Genomic DNA, 17629 nt, shown 5'->3' on the forward strand with positions numbered 1-17629 from the left:
TTTTTCTAACAGTATTTTTTCAGAAACTTAAAAAGGTCGTACTGTCTTCCCGTCACGAGGTATCGAAAAATTGACAATTCACAGCGCGAAAGCAAGGATTATGACTCTAGAAGTGAGAACACGTCTCTCAGTATAAACGTCAGGTGTTTCTATTCGTTGCCTTTTTCAATGGAAAAATATATATAATTTCGATTTTTTATTATTTTTTCAAATTATTATCATTCTGTGCTCATTGACCTGGCTTTGTGGGTAGGTTTTGTTTAAATGCAATGTTGGTTTTATTTTATTTTTAAAACGTTATGTTTAAAAATCTAAATTTTATCGAAACAATAATATTTTTTTTTAAATATTTAATTATTGCCGAAATTTGTTTTTCACAAAAAAAAAGATTTTGCGCATACCGTCCAGGACTCGTCCTGGGAAAAGTTTCACATCGGATAATCGAATCACGAAAAAAAAAATTTTTTTATTGTCTAATTTTTGACTGTCGAGCTTGACCCCTAAGTAACGCTAAAGTGATTCATTTTTTTAAATTCAAGATGGCGGTGAAGAAATATTGAAAAAGGCATTTTATTGTTTAATAGCAATTTTATTGTTTAAAATGGGGTCGCAGAATTCGAATTTGATGTTTAAAAAAGAAAAAGAAAAACACATTGAGAAATTCTCTACCAAAACCGGAAATGGATTTTATTTGTATTTTTTGATTTGGCTCAAACTTTGTGGAGGTCTTCCCTATGGCCAAAGAAGCTATTTTGTGTCATTGGTTCATCCGTACAAGTCTCCATACAATTTTGGTTGCTGTCCATACAAAAATGGTATGGAAATATTCAAACAGCTGTAACTTTTGAGTGAATTTTCTGATCAATTTGATGAGGACTATTGAGAAAAAATAGGTACACGGAAAAAAATTGTAGCTTTTTAATCAAATTTTTTTTTACAAAAACTCAATTTCCCAAAATACGTATTTTTTTGATTTTCGAGATTGTTTGAAATGTTTCAGGGGACGAAAATCCGCAAATTTTGAGCCATAGAAAAACATGGTCGAAAAATATGCCGCTGAGTCACGAATTTTAAAAAATAGTGATTTTTCGAAAAATCAAGATTTAATGCAAAAACAAATTTGATTCCATTATATAATAGATTTTGTATCGACACTTGACGCGTTTGAATTTTGAGAGGTTTTTTTTTATTTAAAACAGAATATCAAAAGAATCATAAATCTTGATATTATGAGAGAATATATAAGGCATCACATAACCTTTAATTATCGTGTTATTAAACATACTAAATCGAATATCACCTCAATACCAAATCTTGTTATTTTAACAAAAACTGTTATAATTTTTTTTCTGCTTGAAATTAAATTGCAGGATATTGCTTTAGAGGATTTGCTATTTGTAAATTATTTATTTTGTCATTTTGTCTGCTCGGGATTTCCAATTTTGAAAGATTTTTTTTTAGGATTGTTGTCAAAACTCCAAATCACATGTGTTTTGATGTTAAAACGGCTCAATTATTCAGAGCGAGTTGTGGCGCTATAACCACGGCAAATACTGTCCAGGGCATTCGTGGAAATACAATGTCCCATCCCAGAGGGTCCCGGAGTACCAAACCTTCTTAGCATGGTGCTCTCAACGAATACAACCAAATCTCGGAGCGAATGGTGGTGTGTCCCCACGCTTCTCCCTCCCCTGTCGATTCAGAATTGTGTTGTTGTTCGAACACTCCATGCTCAAACTCAACCCAATTACGAGTCATCTCTGCGATACGGCTTTACGCAGTAGGCCTGGCCGCTTTAACGCTTGTGTTGTTTCAATGCATTCCGATGCAATGGCGCACTACAAATGTTAATAAATGACAAGAAGAGTGCTAGGCGTCATCTAACCTAAGGCACTCTCCAGGATCCCTTCGAAAGATTGGCTGCGCTAGGGTCTGATTAGATTAGATTAGATTAGATTAGATTAAAACGGCTCAATTATTCAATTTGAAGTTTATATTTACTTTTAATTGAACGTTCCACTATTTTATCACATTACGATATCATTTACTATAACATTGGTGTAAACAAAAGTGAAACTTTTTTTTTCAATTTCCATAAAAATCCATAATTCCCGATCAAGTGACAATAATCCTGGTATCCAAGACATTGGACGCCCTAAGTGGTTGCTCTGAAATTTCACAGGAATTGTGTGCGATAGCCAAATGCTCTCGAAGCTCGCAAACAACCCCGTAAGGGAAAGTTCAATCAAGGACATCAATCCCATCGCGTTACATCTCGAACCGCTTGTGTCACCTAATCTCAATAAGAGTATCTTCTTCTTCCGCCCAATCAATAACGGTCAGCAGGGCTGTCATAATCAAATTTTTGATGGAATCGCAAAGTACACAATCCACTTTTCTTCGGACCGTGGCGAATGGCGGCGCAAAATCTGTGTAGGTATGTGCCTTGTCTTTTTCGGCAGGATTATGGGATTTGATAACGTACACACCTCGATCATTTTTTTTTTTGGCGGAGAGCACGGAATCGTAAAATTGTGATCCGAGGCACGCGCTCCGGATGAATGCTTGTTGGAGATGGTCTGTGCGAGCATTATCAAATTTGGCTTGGAAAACCTTTTACGGTGAAAAAATTGGTTTAACAAAGACAAATTGGAGATAATAGTTTTATCATTACATCAAAGAAACAGGTTGAGTATCTTTTATATTGGATTTGTTGTTTTTCTTTCCCAGTCTTTGAACGTTTGATGAGAAGCTATTCTTTAAATCTTTAAAAACGTCATACAAAGTTGGATGACAAGAAACCCTAGATATTAAGCAAAGTGTCTTCAATTATTTAAAAATATTGTCAAGTATAAGATTGTCATGTGAAATTGTATGCCAATCAACTTTTTCGATTGTTTTCACTTAATTTTTCCAAACCAAAAACGAACAAGATTGTAAAAAAAACATCTCCTCGGTATTTTTTTCTCTGACTTTAATGAATTTATGGACGCTTCAACAAAGTTTGAAACAATTGTTGTCATTTTAAATAAAATACGGCTCGTTTTCTTTTTAATTTTCAAAGACTAAGCCAGATTGTAATTTTATTCACTGAAAAAAACGAATCAAACAGCGCAAGTTTTTCAAAAATTTCAACATTTTACATGCAAATCAGCTTTGCCATTTTAAAAATCCGATTTAAATCAAAAGCTCTTGTTTCGCGAGCTTCCACCGCTGAGTTGGGAGCCGAATTTCGTGGAATTCCTTCTATTGAAACAACGAGAGTGCGAGTTGATTAAAATTGCATGCATTTCCAGTGCATCGACTGCCGAAAAAAAATGAAACACGATGAAATTTTTTTGATGATTTTTAATTTCACTTTTTGTTCCTAAAACTTGATTTGCAAAAAACACTATTTATATTTTATTTTTGAATTTTATGATATGTTTTAGGGGACATCAAATGCCAACTTAGCTTAGCTTAGCTTAGCTTGGTAGACCGTACTCTAGCCGAGCAAAAAGCTCGCAAAAGCTAGGTTGGCGCCGATAAGGAAAATAAATGCGTCAGGATGGTGGTCACTGCCATCCTGAGAGCTGTGTAGATTTTTCGATGTAAAATCAAATTTGAAATCAAAAAGTACTTTAGTGAAATTTAGTAAAAATGTAAATTTGGAAGGTGTAATATTAGAAGTTTGAATATTACCTCTTTTATGATGTAATTTTACCTCAATTTAGACTGAAAATGCAATATTACACCAGACTAGTGAAATTGTGGCAGTGCGTGGCCGAATGGTTACGCTGTCCGCTTTGTAAGCGGATGATTCTGGGTTCGATCCCGATCTGCTGCAACCTTCCATCGGATGTGGAAGTAAAATTGTCGGTCCCGGCCTTGGTTGTTAGGCCGTTAAGTCATTCCAGGTGTAGGAGTCGTCTCCATGCCATCAGTACAAACAACACACCAAACCAAGCCTACTCCGGTGGAATCGCTGGCGGCGATTGGACTCGCAATCCAAAGGTCGTCAGTTCAAACACTGGGGTGGAAGGTTCCTTGGAGTAGAAAGAGGTTTGGGTGCTCTCCCCATTCAAGCCTTTGGACTCCTAGGTTCGAGCAGAAACTTGCAATAGAGACTACAAAAGACCCGGGGGTCGTTAATGTGGATGGTTTGATTTGAGTGGTGAAATTACACATTTTCAGAGGTAAAATTACACATTTTTTCTGACATAAAAAGTGTACCCCTTCCCAGATATAATATTTTAATGATTTTTTTGTGCAATTTTTCGGTAACTTTATTGATAATAGTCGCAGTTATTCATTTTTAAAAGTTAGTGGCCATTTTAGAAAAAAATATTTTTGAAGAACCGGAAAAATCTCTACATTTTGCTTTTATGAACTTTGCTGGTACGACCCTTAGATGCTGAGATTCCGCCAAGGTTTAAAAACAAGAAAATTGATGTTTTCTAAGTCTCAACCAATCCACCCACAATTTTTTAACGTCGATATCTCAGCAACTAATGGTCCGATTTTCTTTTCAAAAACAATATTTAAAAAAAAAAAATATAATGTGTATTTATATTGTTGAAAACTTATTTTTTACGATTCCGTCGTGAAACTACTTACTTTTCCTGTCATTTTTTAACGACTTAATAGCCTACTTTTCTGTACCAAAAATATCAGAGTCGAATAGCAACACTTTTCAAAAAAAATGCTGAAAAGTTCTACTATTCAGCACTGAAATGGGTGCTGAAAGTTGAACTTTTCAGCACTTACTTCGAAAAGTAATCCTTTTCAACATTTGCTTGATTTAAAAAAAATATTGACAAAATACATGAACATTTGACTTATAATCTCACTCAATGAGTGTTTTTGTGAAAGGCAAAAAATGTTGTAAAACTTTATTTTTTCAGCACTCGTTGTATTTATCCAACTCGGTGAACCTCGTTGGATAAATGTACGACTTGTGCTGAATAAATCCTCTTTTCGTAACTTGTTGCATAAACTACTATTTTCAAATCATGGTGTTTGGAAATAAATTCATGTTCCGCAACCATAAATTGTTTTTAAATTAGTTAAATAAATATTTTTTTGGAATTATACAACCCTCTTTGTGTGTGTGTGTGTGCGTGTGTGTGTTTGTGTGTGTGTGTGTGTGTGTGTGTGTGTGTGTGTGTGTGTGTGTGTGTGTGTGTGTGTGTGTGTGTGTGTGTGTGTGTGTGTGTGTGTGTGTGTGTGTGTGTGTGTGTGTGTGTGTGTGTGTGTGTGTGTGTGTGTGTGTGTGTGTGTGTGTGTGTGTGTGTGTGTGTGTGTGTGTGTGTGTGTGTGTGTGTGTGTGTGTGTGTGTGTGTGTGTGTGTGTGTGTGTGTGTGTGTGTGTGTGTGTGTGTGTGTGTGTGTGTGTGTGTGTGTGTGTGTGTGTGTGTAGTCCAATCCAATACCCCCTAACCGGTAGCGAAATTATGGGAAAGTATAATTTGTATCAGACTGTGTACATGCCGAATGCTGATACAGCTTATCTCAGTCCCGGGTATTAGGTGGTGATAGCCCTCGAGCTGCTTCCAACGACCCATTTCAGAATGACTGAGCTCCTTGCGGTCCAATTCCGAGGTCGCTGGGCATTGTTCGGCCCCGCTTAAACATAGAAGCAAGCATCTGAAGGAAACTCGATCTATATTTAGAATTCCAATCCCCTCAGGCAAATCAGGGATCAGCGCGTATTTAATAATATGAGAAGATAGCATGTTTCAACACTACGGATCAATTCACTGCTAGAGTGTAAACCTTCTGATGGCCGACTGCTTAGGGTCCCAGACCACCAACAATCCAAAGGTGTGAGTTCGAATCCCACCTGATTCATTTTAGTTTTTATTCATATTCAAATTCCTAATTCCAAAGGAGAATGGGCAAATTTGGTCCAAGAATGTACACGAACGGCACCAACTTTGTTCGAAAGATCTCGCCGAGACATGAAAAAAAGTCTTCTGGACCAACTCTCTAAACCCCGGGGTTCAAAAGTTACATGCTGTTGAAGTTTGAGCATTTTTGGTTAAAATGTACAAAAAATCGATTTTTTGCTATTTCTAAAATCATTTATAAAATCTCTGTTTCATTATGGATTTCGATTTTCTTGACTTCATTCGACGCGTATCAGCAAAAACTATGAGTTCTGATATGTCTTAGCATGATTGAAACATAATTTCTCTTGTTTTTATCCGTTTGAACCATTTGTGCAAGAGGCATCCCATAGAAACAAGTCGAAACTTCAAGGTTTTGAAACCGGATCCGACCCAGACTGCTTCAGTGAGTATGGAAGGCTTCAGTGCAATGTTGTAACAACTTATTGGGATGGTCTGAGTCATCCGAGAACTCCTTGGAGTTAAGACCGGTGAGTCTACCGCCGTAACAAGCAAGATGTCGGCGGTTTTGACCACGGATCATACCCGCATGGCTTCAGTGAGTATGGTAGACTACTATGCTGATTTGTTGGAGTGTCCTGGGTTCTCCTAAGACTCCCTGGAGTTAAGATCTGTGGGTCTACTACCGTAACAAGCAAAATGTCGACCGGTTTTGACAACGGAACATACCTGCATAGCTTCAGTGAGTGCGGTAGACTACTTTGCTAATGTGTTAGGATGTCCTGGGTCATCCAAGGACTTCCTGGAGTTATGATCTGTAGGTCTACGGCTGTTACAAGGACTCCCTGGAATGGTCCAGAACATCCCAATATAACAGCAATACAGTCTGCCATACTCACTGAATCTTTGCGGTTATGATGCGCGGTTAAAAATCATCAACCTTTTTCTTGTTACAGTGACCCAAATATCTAAACTCCAGGGAGTCCTAGGATGACCAAAGACATCCCAAGACATTAACAAAGCAGTCTACCAAACTGTCTGAAGCTATGCGTGTATGTTCCGGGGTCAAAACCGACGACCTCTTGCTTGTTACGGCTGTAGCTCCACAGATCATAACTCCAGGAGTCCTTGGATGACCCAAGACATCCTAACACATTAGCAAAGTAGTCTACCGCACTCACTGAAGCTATGCAGGTATGTTCCGTTGTCAAAACCGGTCGACATTTTGCTTGTTACGGTAGTAGACCCACAGATCTTAACTCCAGGGAGTCTTAGGAGAACCCAGGACACTCCAACAAATCAGCATAGTAGTCTACCATACTCACTGAAGCCATGCGGGTATGATCCGTGGTCAAAAACCGCCGACATCTTGCTTGTTACGGCGGTAGACTCACCGGTCTTAACTCCAAGGAGTTCTCGGATGACTCAGACCATCCCAATAAGTTGTTACAACATTGCACTGAAGCCTTCCATACTCACTGAAGCAGTCTGGGTCGGATCCGGTTTCAAAACCTTGAAGTTTCGACTTGTTTCTATGGGATGCCTCTTGCACAAATGGTTCAAACGGATAAAAACAAGAGAAATCATGTTTCAATCATGCTAAGACATATCAGAACTCATAGTTTTTGCTGATACGCGTCGAATGAAGTCAAGAAAATCGAAATCCATAATGAAACAGAGATTTTATAAATGATTTTAGAAATAGCAAAAAATCGATTTTTTGTACATTTTAACCAAAAATGCTCAAACTTCAACAGCATGTAACTTTTGAACTCCGGGGTTTAGAGAGTTGGTCCAGAAGACTTTTTTTCATGTCTCGGCGAGATCTTTCGAACAAAGTTGGTGCCGTTCGTGTACATCCTTGGACCAGCTCCCATACAAATTTGCCCATTCTCCTTTCAAAGGTACCGACCGGGATTTGATCCTTGAACCTTCTGCTTGGGAGACAGAAGCCGTAACCATTAAGCCACAGAGCCGGTTTGGAATTATATAACCCTCTTTGTGATATTAAATTATACCAATTGAATTTTCATTCAATTTGGTCTAAAAAACGTTAAAAGCCCTCAATGTTGATCTCGGCGTAAATTAACTCCTTGCCTTGTTTTGAAAAATCAGAATCCAAATTTTCTTATAAAAAACTTATCAAACTCTTATCGTTTAATTTTATTCAATAATATCAAAAAATCGTAAATTTCGATTGCCAACAAATAAGAAAAATAAAAAATTTCAAAAAATTATATCGCGTCAAATATAACATGGCTTGAAATTTTGAGCACAGCTGATTAGTTCGATATGAAGAGTAAATTGAATTGAATGAAATCAAATTATGTTCTTTAATTTTATTGTTCTGTACATAAAACGGGGTGCCGGAACATTAAGAAAATATATACATTCTCTTAAATTTCTGGAATTCCCGGGAATTTCACAAATTTCTCAAGAAACGGGAAATATTTTTTCCGGGAATTCCCGGGATTTTTGTCCCGAGACGGGAAATCGGACGCTCTACGAACTCGTTGGGGCAAAAGGAACAATGTATGAAAAATAATGTTTATTTGCTCAAAGAATTAATAGTTACCACTAAGAAACACAAGAAGTAGTAGAATCAACTAATTGCATTGGAAATGGAAATATATAAATTGTAAAAGAAATACGGCAGAACGAGAAATTGTTCCTATTGCCCCATATAATCATTTTGCGTAACCGTCCCCATACTCACTCAATTTTTGAAAAGTGAAAAAAAAACACGAAATAGGCCGACTTTGTAGGGAATTTCTCGAGAGTATTTTTGTAAAACAATTCGTGTCTTAGAAATACGTCTGAAATTCTTTTTGGGAAAGTTTTGTTCCTTCCTCGTGAATACGAAATCCCGACTCATGCAACCAGCGATTCGGTTGCATATGTAAAACTAGACCGAACCAAAATTTCTGGTTCACTTTAAAGTCATCACCTATTCGCATCTCTAGTTCGAAGACAGCAAAGCTCAGGACCACCAGGACCTCTTGTACTGGGTTTATAAACCATCCCATCCCTCTCTCTCTCTCTCTATTTGGCTCATGCTATACGTATGGAACGCCACGAACGACGAGTGCGATATCCGATCCTATCCTTAACCAGCAACCGTTATCCATTCAGGGTCGAAGAGAGCGAGCAAGCGAGCGAGGGTGACTCTGTTGTTAAGGTCGTCGGTTTGCGTGTGGGGTTTCCCTCGCTTCCCGTGAACTTAGGGGAGGTTGTGTTCTAGTGCGTTTTCAATGCTTTTGGGGTTGTACAAAGTGCAACTTGTGTTGGTTATATCCAGGGCTGTAGTGTCGGAGTGGAAATTAAGTCGAAAAAAACTGAGAAGCTGGAGTCGGAGTCAGATATTTTAAATCTACTTTGTACGAAAGTTGCAGTTGCATCACTGAATTTCCAAAAGTTGGAACCGGAATCGAAGTCGAAGTCGTTTCAAAGCCCTGGTTTAATCCAATCCATTTTAATAGGAAAAGAGTTGGTATATATCCTCGAAAATGTTCCGTGAATTTTCAGTCTATATTTAAAAATATTTTTTTTTCAGCCAAATAAGAATTAAAACAGTTGACAAGTTATTGACAACCCCGCACTCCCCTACTTCCCAATATACCATCCCTTGCAGCTTTAAATCCTCCAAGTCTGCGTTAGTCACCCTCGTTCGTTCGATTTACAGCATAATTTTTTCGTTGTTCCATTTCCCGTTTCCGTGCCACGACCGACCAGGACCATGTGTCAACAGTGTGTTTCAACTCCTCCAGCAATCGTGCCTGGCCTGGCCGGGCATAGCTTATTAGAATTAAAAGATTGCTGGAAAAAATTACAGCAACAAAAATGTTGGCCCACAAAAGGGACGATGGAAACTCGTCTCCTGCAGCAAACCCATAGAGTTCAAGTCGGCTCAGGCAGTTCAACTTGGGATATCGAGTGGTAAAGTCGTTGACGGGAAGAGGTGGTGGTGTCGTGAGTACTCTGGAACGATATCGGACGCGTGTAGTGTTTCGCGCGTTGCCAACCAACAGCTGACTGGCAGCTTTAACGTTCGTAGATTCAGCGCGAAGGTGAGATGGCTTTAATTTTTGGCGGGAATTAAGTTTCTAGGTGCCTTAGTGTTTGAAAAAAGTTTATGTTTCATTTTTTTTTGATTATAACGTCATGATTTGAAATCCGGACACTTAGTAGCATATCATTTTTGTAATAGCTGGCATAAAATCATGTAACAAGTTGGAAATGTAGCAATATCATCAAGATATAGTTTAAACAGTCAGTTGTAAGAGAATGCATGCAAAATATGTCTTTTCAAACATTTTTTCGTCAGAATATTAAAATTTATATGACTTGTTGTACTTCGAATTCCGGACACTGATAAAAGCTGCTTCGAATTCCGGACACTCGATTTTGCTTATGAATCGCATAAATTTGGACTGAAATATTAATGAAGGGTATTCTTTAGGTCTCAACTAAGATGTTAACATCAAAACAATCGATATTTTATAAATTTGCTACAATTTAAAGAAATCAAAATCATAAATTTCTGCTTTGCCTTTTCGATGCATCGGATGCCTATGAAATATTTCAGTGAAATGTTTCACACTTTTGGTAAACTTATAATTTTATTTTAATTAATTGTTTTGGCATTAACTACAGCGTTCAAACAAACTTTAAATAAAAGTTGACGTTGATGAAAAATTAATCAAATAACACAGTTTTGACATGCATAATGCGAACTTATATCCAAATAATTAATAAAACAAGATGAGGTGTCCGGGATTGGAAGCGTCCGGGATTTTGAATCATAAGGTTAAATAACTTGAATATTAAACAACTTTGTAAAATTTACTCAAAAAGTTGTTTTATGAATTTGTTTTCATAAATAATAAAATTTTCTTGATAAGAGAGGATTTATCAAAAATATCCCAATTTCAAACCTATTTTCAAACTATACCTCTGACTTTTTAACATTCATAGAACAAAATGATAGTTTTCATCGAATTTTCATCGCTTTTTTAGGTAAAATGCATAAAAAGAGATATTCAACCATCTAAATGTTCAACCTTCCAAAATTAAACTCTTTTTTACCCAGAAACTAATCCCTAGGTTAAATAATTTATGTTTACTCCATTTTGTGATCAAATCTCGTTTCAGTTTTCAAAATTTTAGGTTAACGTAAGGTTAACGTTTTTTAAATTCAGTAATTCTGCAACATATTTCTTTTCAGATTTAAGTACATTTTACATAAAATACAGACCAGACACGATTATTTGAAGACCTTGGGAATTTTCAGATCTGATAATCCAGCCATGTTGCCAATAGGGGAAATTCTCGTTTTTTGGCAGGTTAGGCACTCGCTCCTAACTCCATCCAATTTGCTGATCACTATTTACAACTAATTTTGCAAGACTTTTGATAGAAAATTGCCTGCTCACTTCTTATTGAGCTATTTATCACTCGATTTCAGTCGAAAATGAGCTGTAATTGATCGTCAAAGAGCTGGAAAGGTAACATTGGAGGCACGCTGGAATTAGATGCTGTTCCCCTACGTTGTCTTATTTTGTTTATGATTGTTGACTTAAGTTGACCCTTAAGTTTTTTCCTAAATTTGTGATTTTGGATAATCGAGTCTGGATTGTAATAAAAGTTACATTTTCCTGTTTTTAGAGGGTCCTTAGCGAGAATTTTAGAACAAATTTCCTGGGAAATTGGCCATTTTTGAGCTTCTCGATTCCTGTGAAATTTAATCGAGACTCCCGGGAATTTCGATACTAATAAATATCGAAGCAAAAAATTAAATATCCAATCAGCCATACAAAAATAGTTAAATTACATACATTCAATGTTTTATTAGAATTTAACAGTTCTGCTTCAGGATATGACAATTGCAATTCAGAAATTTGCAGAACCTTTCCACTGAGGTCAATTCGTAAGCCTTTGCAGGAAGGGTACATATTTCTAAGTTTAGATTTTATAGTCACAGCGTAGAAACGAAAAAAAATTAGTTAAAATTAATGGACTTCTTTTAGTCTACATTTTTTTCCAAAATTGACGAAAGTAATTTTCAATTTCGAAAAGGCACCGGAAATCAATTGTTAATTAAGTGAAACTCTGGACACTCCAAAAAAACTGAATGAAATATAAATTAAAATGAGAGCTTAACTGCCTAACGAAAGTCGCCATCAATATCTTTTCACTTGCGCTAACGTTTTCATAGCGCTTAAGATATTACATTGCTTCCAACTACCGGCAACATGTTCGTTTGCACATTAGTTAGTCATTCACTCGAAAAATAATCCCGAAACATGTGAATAATTAGCAAGCGCCATCAAAAAAACAAACGCGCCAAGGTTTTTGACGTTTGACTTTTGACGACCCATTCCAAGCGAGAAGCGAAGGCAAATAAAGAACAAAGGAGTGAGCCAGTGATGCCAGGAAATTTTTTCTATAAATGCTACTTTTTGTGAGTGTTCGCTTAAAATTTCATAAATTTTTGCAGCACTAAGCAAACCCAAAGAACGCTGGAAGAAAAAGAACTAAGCTGAAAATAGGAAAATGGGCCCACTGCATTTTCGACTGATTAGAATATATATGGGAAATATTTTTTTAAAATGCTTGTAAAAGGAATAGAATAACTTTAAGTAAAAGTTAAAATTAACAGAAATATTCACCAAAAGTTGCTCTACTCGTTGGTGTACTTGGTTTTAGTAAATTTCAAAGACCTCTCCAGATTGTCCAGCATCATTCAAACACGACCGCTTATTAGGCTTAAAATGGGTTTATTTCCCCTAGCTCAAAATCCTGAGTCAATAAAATGTAGCGCAGAGACATTTCTACAGTTTCATATGTCACACGTGTTAATGAAGTATTCCTTCTTTTATTCCAGAGTTATCAGTAATCCTCACAAAAAAATTATAGAAAGAAGAATTGGTTCAGTTAAAAAAAAACTCAGATAAAGTAAAAATGATACCACCATCCTCCCCACCGTCCTTCACTCCAACTCTTCACTCAACACTGCCACCGGAGATGTCATTCCGCTACGATTCGAGACCCGAGCCAGTGTTCCCTGCAACCGGCTCCACCAGCCACATGTCAGCGGCCCCGTTGGCCTACCAGATGTACGAGCGGTTGCGCCGGATGTGCGACGAACGCAAATTGAATCTCGCCGAGGAGGACGTTTTAATCAGCGCTTATCTGGGACCCAACTTGGTCTATCGGACCGCAGCAGCCAAGTCGGTGGACCACGACACGACGAATGTCCCCGTTTACGGACCGCTGCACGTCCAAACGGATGCTTTGACACTGTAGGACTGTGCCATCGGGCGGAAGTAGGTACAGTAATTAGCGGAAGGGACGAGATGTGCCTCGATTCAGCGACAAATTGGCAATTGTGGCTTTGAGGGTTTCCTTGAGTGATGGGCTTATTGCTTCGATCAACCACGAGATTTTTCAGATTAAGGTTAATTTTTACGTTTAATTGTCTTGAAGATTTCATTCTTTGTGTCACGTTTTCTTTCAAAAAATATTATTGAAATGATATTATTATTTAACTATAAGTTTGTCCACTAATTATCTAGTCAAACATAACATGATGCGGTGGGCGAAATTAAAGGTACATTGGCAAGCATATTAGATGCATTTAAGTTAACTAGGAGTCTTTGTAATGAAATAGAAATACCAAAGATTTTTTTTCTATAAACAGTTGATAAATAAATAAACGATGTTGTTTTCATTAGAAATTTATATCACAATTCGTTCACTGTTTAACCCTTAACATTCCAGACTAACATTCCAAATGGGCGTTATATGGAAGGTTTATTTGATTGTTTTATCCTTTTTGCCTTTATTACAAAAGAAAGGTTTAAGGTTTGCTTTTGGAAAAAACGCTTTTTTTCAGAAATCTTAAAAATCGTGCACGGCGGGGAATCGTCCCAGAACAAAATTCTAATACTAATTTGAAGGTTTTGATGCGCTCTTTCGATTGAATTTTGGCCCGAAACCCGGAACTCAAAGCCTGATTTTTTAGTGCTCTTTTTCTTAAATACTTGGGCGATGTCTGTATCCGCTCTTAAAAAAATTGTGTCTTCCATCCAAACCACTCGTAAAATCCACAATTTTTATATTTCAGATTTGTAGCCATGGGGTCGGAGACGAACATTTTATTTTTCGATTCACAATTTTCGACCAATAAATGTGGTCAAAGCCATTTTTAGAGGTATTTTTTGGACAATTTTACAGATAACACTATCAAATAAAATGAATTCAGTTTCAAACAAAAAGCCATTTAAAAACATGCGCCATAAACTGCTTGGGCCCAAAATTTGAAGCTTTTTCAAAATGAATTTCCAGAGATATAGCCATATTAGTGTTTTTCGTCTTATTTTTACCCTATTTTTTCCCATTTAATTTAAATTTCAGATTCGATGAAAAATTAATGTTTAATGATTGTAAAAAATACTAGAGGTGGGCAAAAAAAGAGCGAGCCGCTCAAAGACCCGGTTCACTGAAAAGAGTGAATGAACCATGGCTCACAAAAAAAGATCCGCGGTTCTTTTTTAACTTCGAGCTTTTGAAAGAACTATTTCAAAATGGAATGATTTTCAAACTTGTTATAAATATAATTTATTGAATTTCGAAAAAAATGTAGCATAAAATTTATTTTTGAGAGTTGAAAATGAAATTCCAAATTGAAATTTAATTGCTAATAAAAAAATTCTCAAAACAACATTGCTGCCAAACACCACTTAAAAAAAATTTAAACTCATTTTCAGTTTTCTACTTTTCTTTGAAATTCCAAAAGTAAATGATTTTCTAAACAAAATGAAAAAAAAAATCATTGTATAAAACACAAATTTGAGCACTTATAATTGCTTAACTTGTTAAATTTTACCAAACATCTACTTTAAGAAAAAAAAATAAATTCTCTTGTCCGATTAAACATTAGCGTTTAAAGGCTAAATCGATTAAATCAGAGTGTAGCAGAGAGTTCACAGAATATTTTCTCCAAACAAAATGCACTAGTTCAATTTTGGCAAAAATAAACGCAATGTTAAAATTGATAGCGATTTCTTCAAAATCCTTGACTTAGGTTTGTATGCCATTCAATTATTTCAACGTTTTGGTTCGAGTAGAAATCTTGACAAAGAGATCAAATTATTTATAAAAGTCCAATGTGAAATAACTTTAAAAACCCATAGCATTCTGAAAAATATCCTATTTATCAAAAAATTGAAAAAAGAGCGAAAGAGCCGTTCAAAAGAGCGGCTCTTTTTAATGAGCGATCGAAAATGAGCGGCTTCTATAAAAGAGCGGTTTTGTCCACCTCTACAAAATACTAATATTTGAGCATTTACATTAAACTTTGTATTACAACTTCTCAAATACAAAAAATGCAATGATAAAAAAAAATTATAAAAAATATTTTTTTTAAAGATTTTTTTAAGATTTTATAAAAGAAAAATTTACATTTTAATTTAATTGAATTTTTATGAATTCAGTGACACTAACTTAATAAAATAATTACGCTTCAGTAGCCTCTGCGCATTGCTTCTCATTAATGAATCCTTCCAGTTGGTTTATTCTAAAGTAGCGTTGTTGTTGTTGCCACAACATTGTCATTCCATTCTACCTGCAAATTGTGGTAGTGTTTGAATCAATACCAGACTATAATTATAGTGTCATTGTTAGGTAATGTATCGTATTGTTGGTTTTAATTACTTCCAGACCAATGGAGCTCTTTTTATAGTAAGTGTTTGACAATTTAAAAAAAAGTTAGTACGACCAACTCGGCTGGAGCACATGTTACAATTTTTGGAACGTGTGAATATGACAAATTAATTACCTATTCGTTCAACGAGTTAATTGAGCAATTACCTTGATACAGTTTATGCTTAATTGAGGTGTAAATAAAATCTGGTTATTGTAGTGAACGTGCCGCGTAACATTTCCTTCCTGTGTTAAGGAATCGATTACATACAGATTTTTTTTGCAGTGAATAATTTTGACTGTTACACAAATTATTGCTTCCATACAGAATGAAAAAAGGATGATCAAACTAAAAGCTAAATATTACGTGAAAATTCATGTGAATTACATATCCAATCATGCATGATTCCTCTAACCAACCACGTAAGAATATCGTTTTTTGCATCGTTAAAAAGAGTAATATGATTTTTCGCCTCGCTCGATATGCAACACCTTTGAAATGTTTCATGTTATTTCACCACGCTGAAGGTGGTGAAATTCGATTGAACACCCCCTCCATTCAGCTGCGACGATCGTGTAGCACGATGCATACCTTCGGGCGTTTTCCTCAGAACAGCGCGCATCAATGCCTTGAACGGGATGTAACGCGTGAGTTGAATCAAGATTTTTAAAACCATTCAACAATATTCGCCAGGATGCGGAGATCGAAGTAGCTGTGCGCGAGATCGGATGTGAAAATTTTACGGTGCTTAAAAATTGTGACAGCTCTTGCGTTTCCCGATTATTTCACTTAAAACGATTTACTTCTCTTCGTGTTAAACTACGAAGATTCGGTCCACATTTTTGGTGATGGCAAGTACCAGTGATTGCCAAATATGCTTGACCAAGTTGAAAAAGCAAGAACGGCAGGATCACCAGTTCATCAGTTGGTTGCAATTATGAAGATGCCATCGTTCCTGTCCCAGATGCTTTTCCAGCAGCTAGAATTTACCGTCCGTCATTAGCTGATCAAGTCCAGAAGTCTCAGAAGAATTGCGAAATTGCTGTAGAATCCTTATTTGGTGAGATCATTCCTTTTCATTAATCATTATTTACCAGATGATTTTTCCCTTATAAATACGATATTATATTCTATTAATCAAATGATATATCCCTATAACCCTTCCCTTCCTCCAAACCCAATTTTCTCCCCCCCCCCCCCCCCCTCTCGCCATCACCCCATAAAAATATAATTATTTGCCAAATTTACACTAACACACCCAACCACAACTGATCCGGAGTGTTTGGTACGGTATGTCCACGCATCCTTCGTCCCCTGTTGATTCTGTGAAATGTGCTCCGTTCACAGAATCTGTCTCTGCGGATAATGCAACGCAGTAGGCCTGGCCGCTTTAATTTTTGCAATTCATCTTCGGGGTTACTCAAGTGTACTGCAATAATTAATATTGACAAGAAAGAACTTGGGGCGTAATCTAACCACAAGTTCTTCCAGGATGCTTTCTTCGGACTGGCTGCGCTTGTGTTCAATTAGATTAGATTAGATTAGATTCAACAATATTCGCCAGGATGCGTTTAACTATAGTGAAAAAAATGAAATAAACTAGATATCATTTGATAGAAGATACCAATTTAAAATTTCACAGAATTGATTCAAATCTGCCCACACACGCACGAACTAGGACGTGGGACGACAGGCAGTCATCACACACACCAAGTTTTTCAGAAAAGTTTCCAGTTATGCCGAAATTCAATTTTCAGCTTATCTCTTGTCGGTGTGTTTTGCGTGGCAGTATTTCAAAAGGATACCATGTGGAACTAAGGAAACCGAAATGAAGTTTGGCAAAGTTCTCGAGGGCCGAAAAGAAGCCGGATTTTTCAGCTGGCAACATTTTCCTTCCATCCCAGTGACGACGCATTAAAATAATCTCGCATCGCTGGCAAAAGGGGTCCAAGTTTGGTGTGTTTTCAGCGAATTCGAGCGCAAGAAAAAAAAAACATTGCCCGAGTTTGTTACTTTCTGCTCGGAGTTATAATTAACGTTGGTGTTACATGAATGGCGAAAAAGTTTTCATTGCACGGAAAATCTCTGCCACAAAGAAG

General features: G+C 36.6%; 1 protein-coding gene across 1 annotated transcript; it reads left to right on the forward strand.

The window, feature by feature from the left end:
• The first annotated feature begins 9487 nt into the window (after nucleotides 1–9487).
• LOC119769923 lies at nucleotides 9488–13503 on the forward strand. The gene is made up of 2 exons (XM_038263769.1): nucleotides 9488–9894; nucleotides 12711–13503. Exon 2 carries the CDS (start codon nucleotides 12788–12790, stop codon nucleotides 13130–13132), a length of 345 nt encoding a protein of 114 aa, XP_038119697.1. The 5' UTR covers nucleotides 9488–9894; nucleotides 12711–12787; the 3' UTR covers nucleotides 13133–13503.
• Nucleotides 13504–17629: the final 4126 nt, after the last annotated feature.

This window comes from Culex quinquefasciatus, chromosome 3, assembly GCF_015732765.1.
Source record: "Culex quinquefasciatus strain JHB chromosome 3, VPISU_Cqui_1.0_pri_paternal, whole genome shotgun sequence".
Classification (NCBI taxonomy): Eukaryota; Metazoa; Arthropoda; class Insecta; order Diptera; family Culicidae; genus Culex; species Culex quinquefasciatus.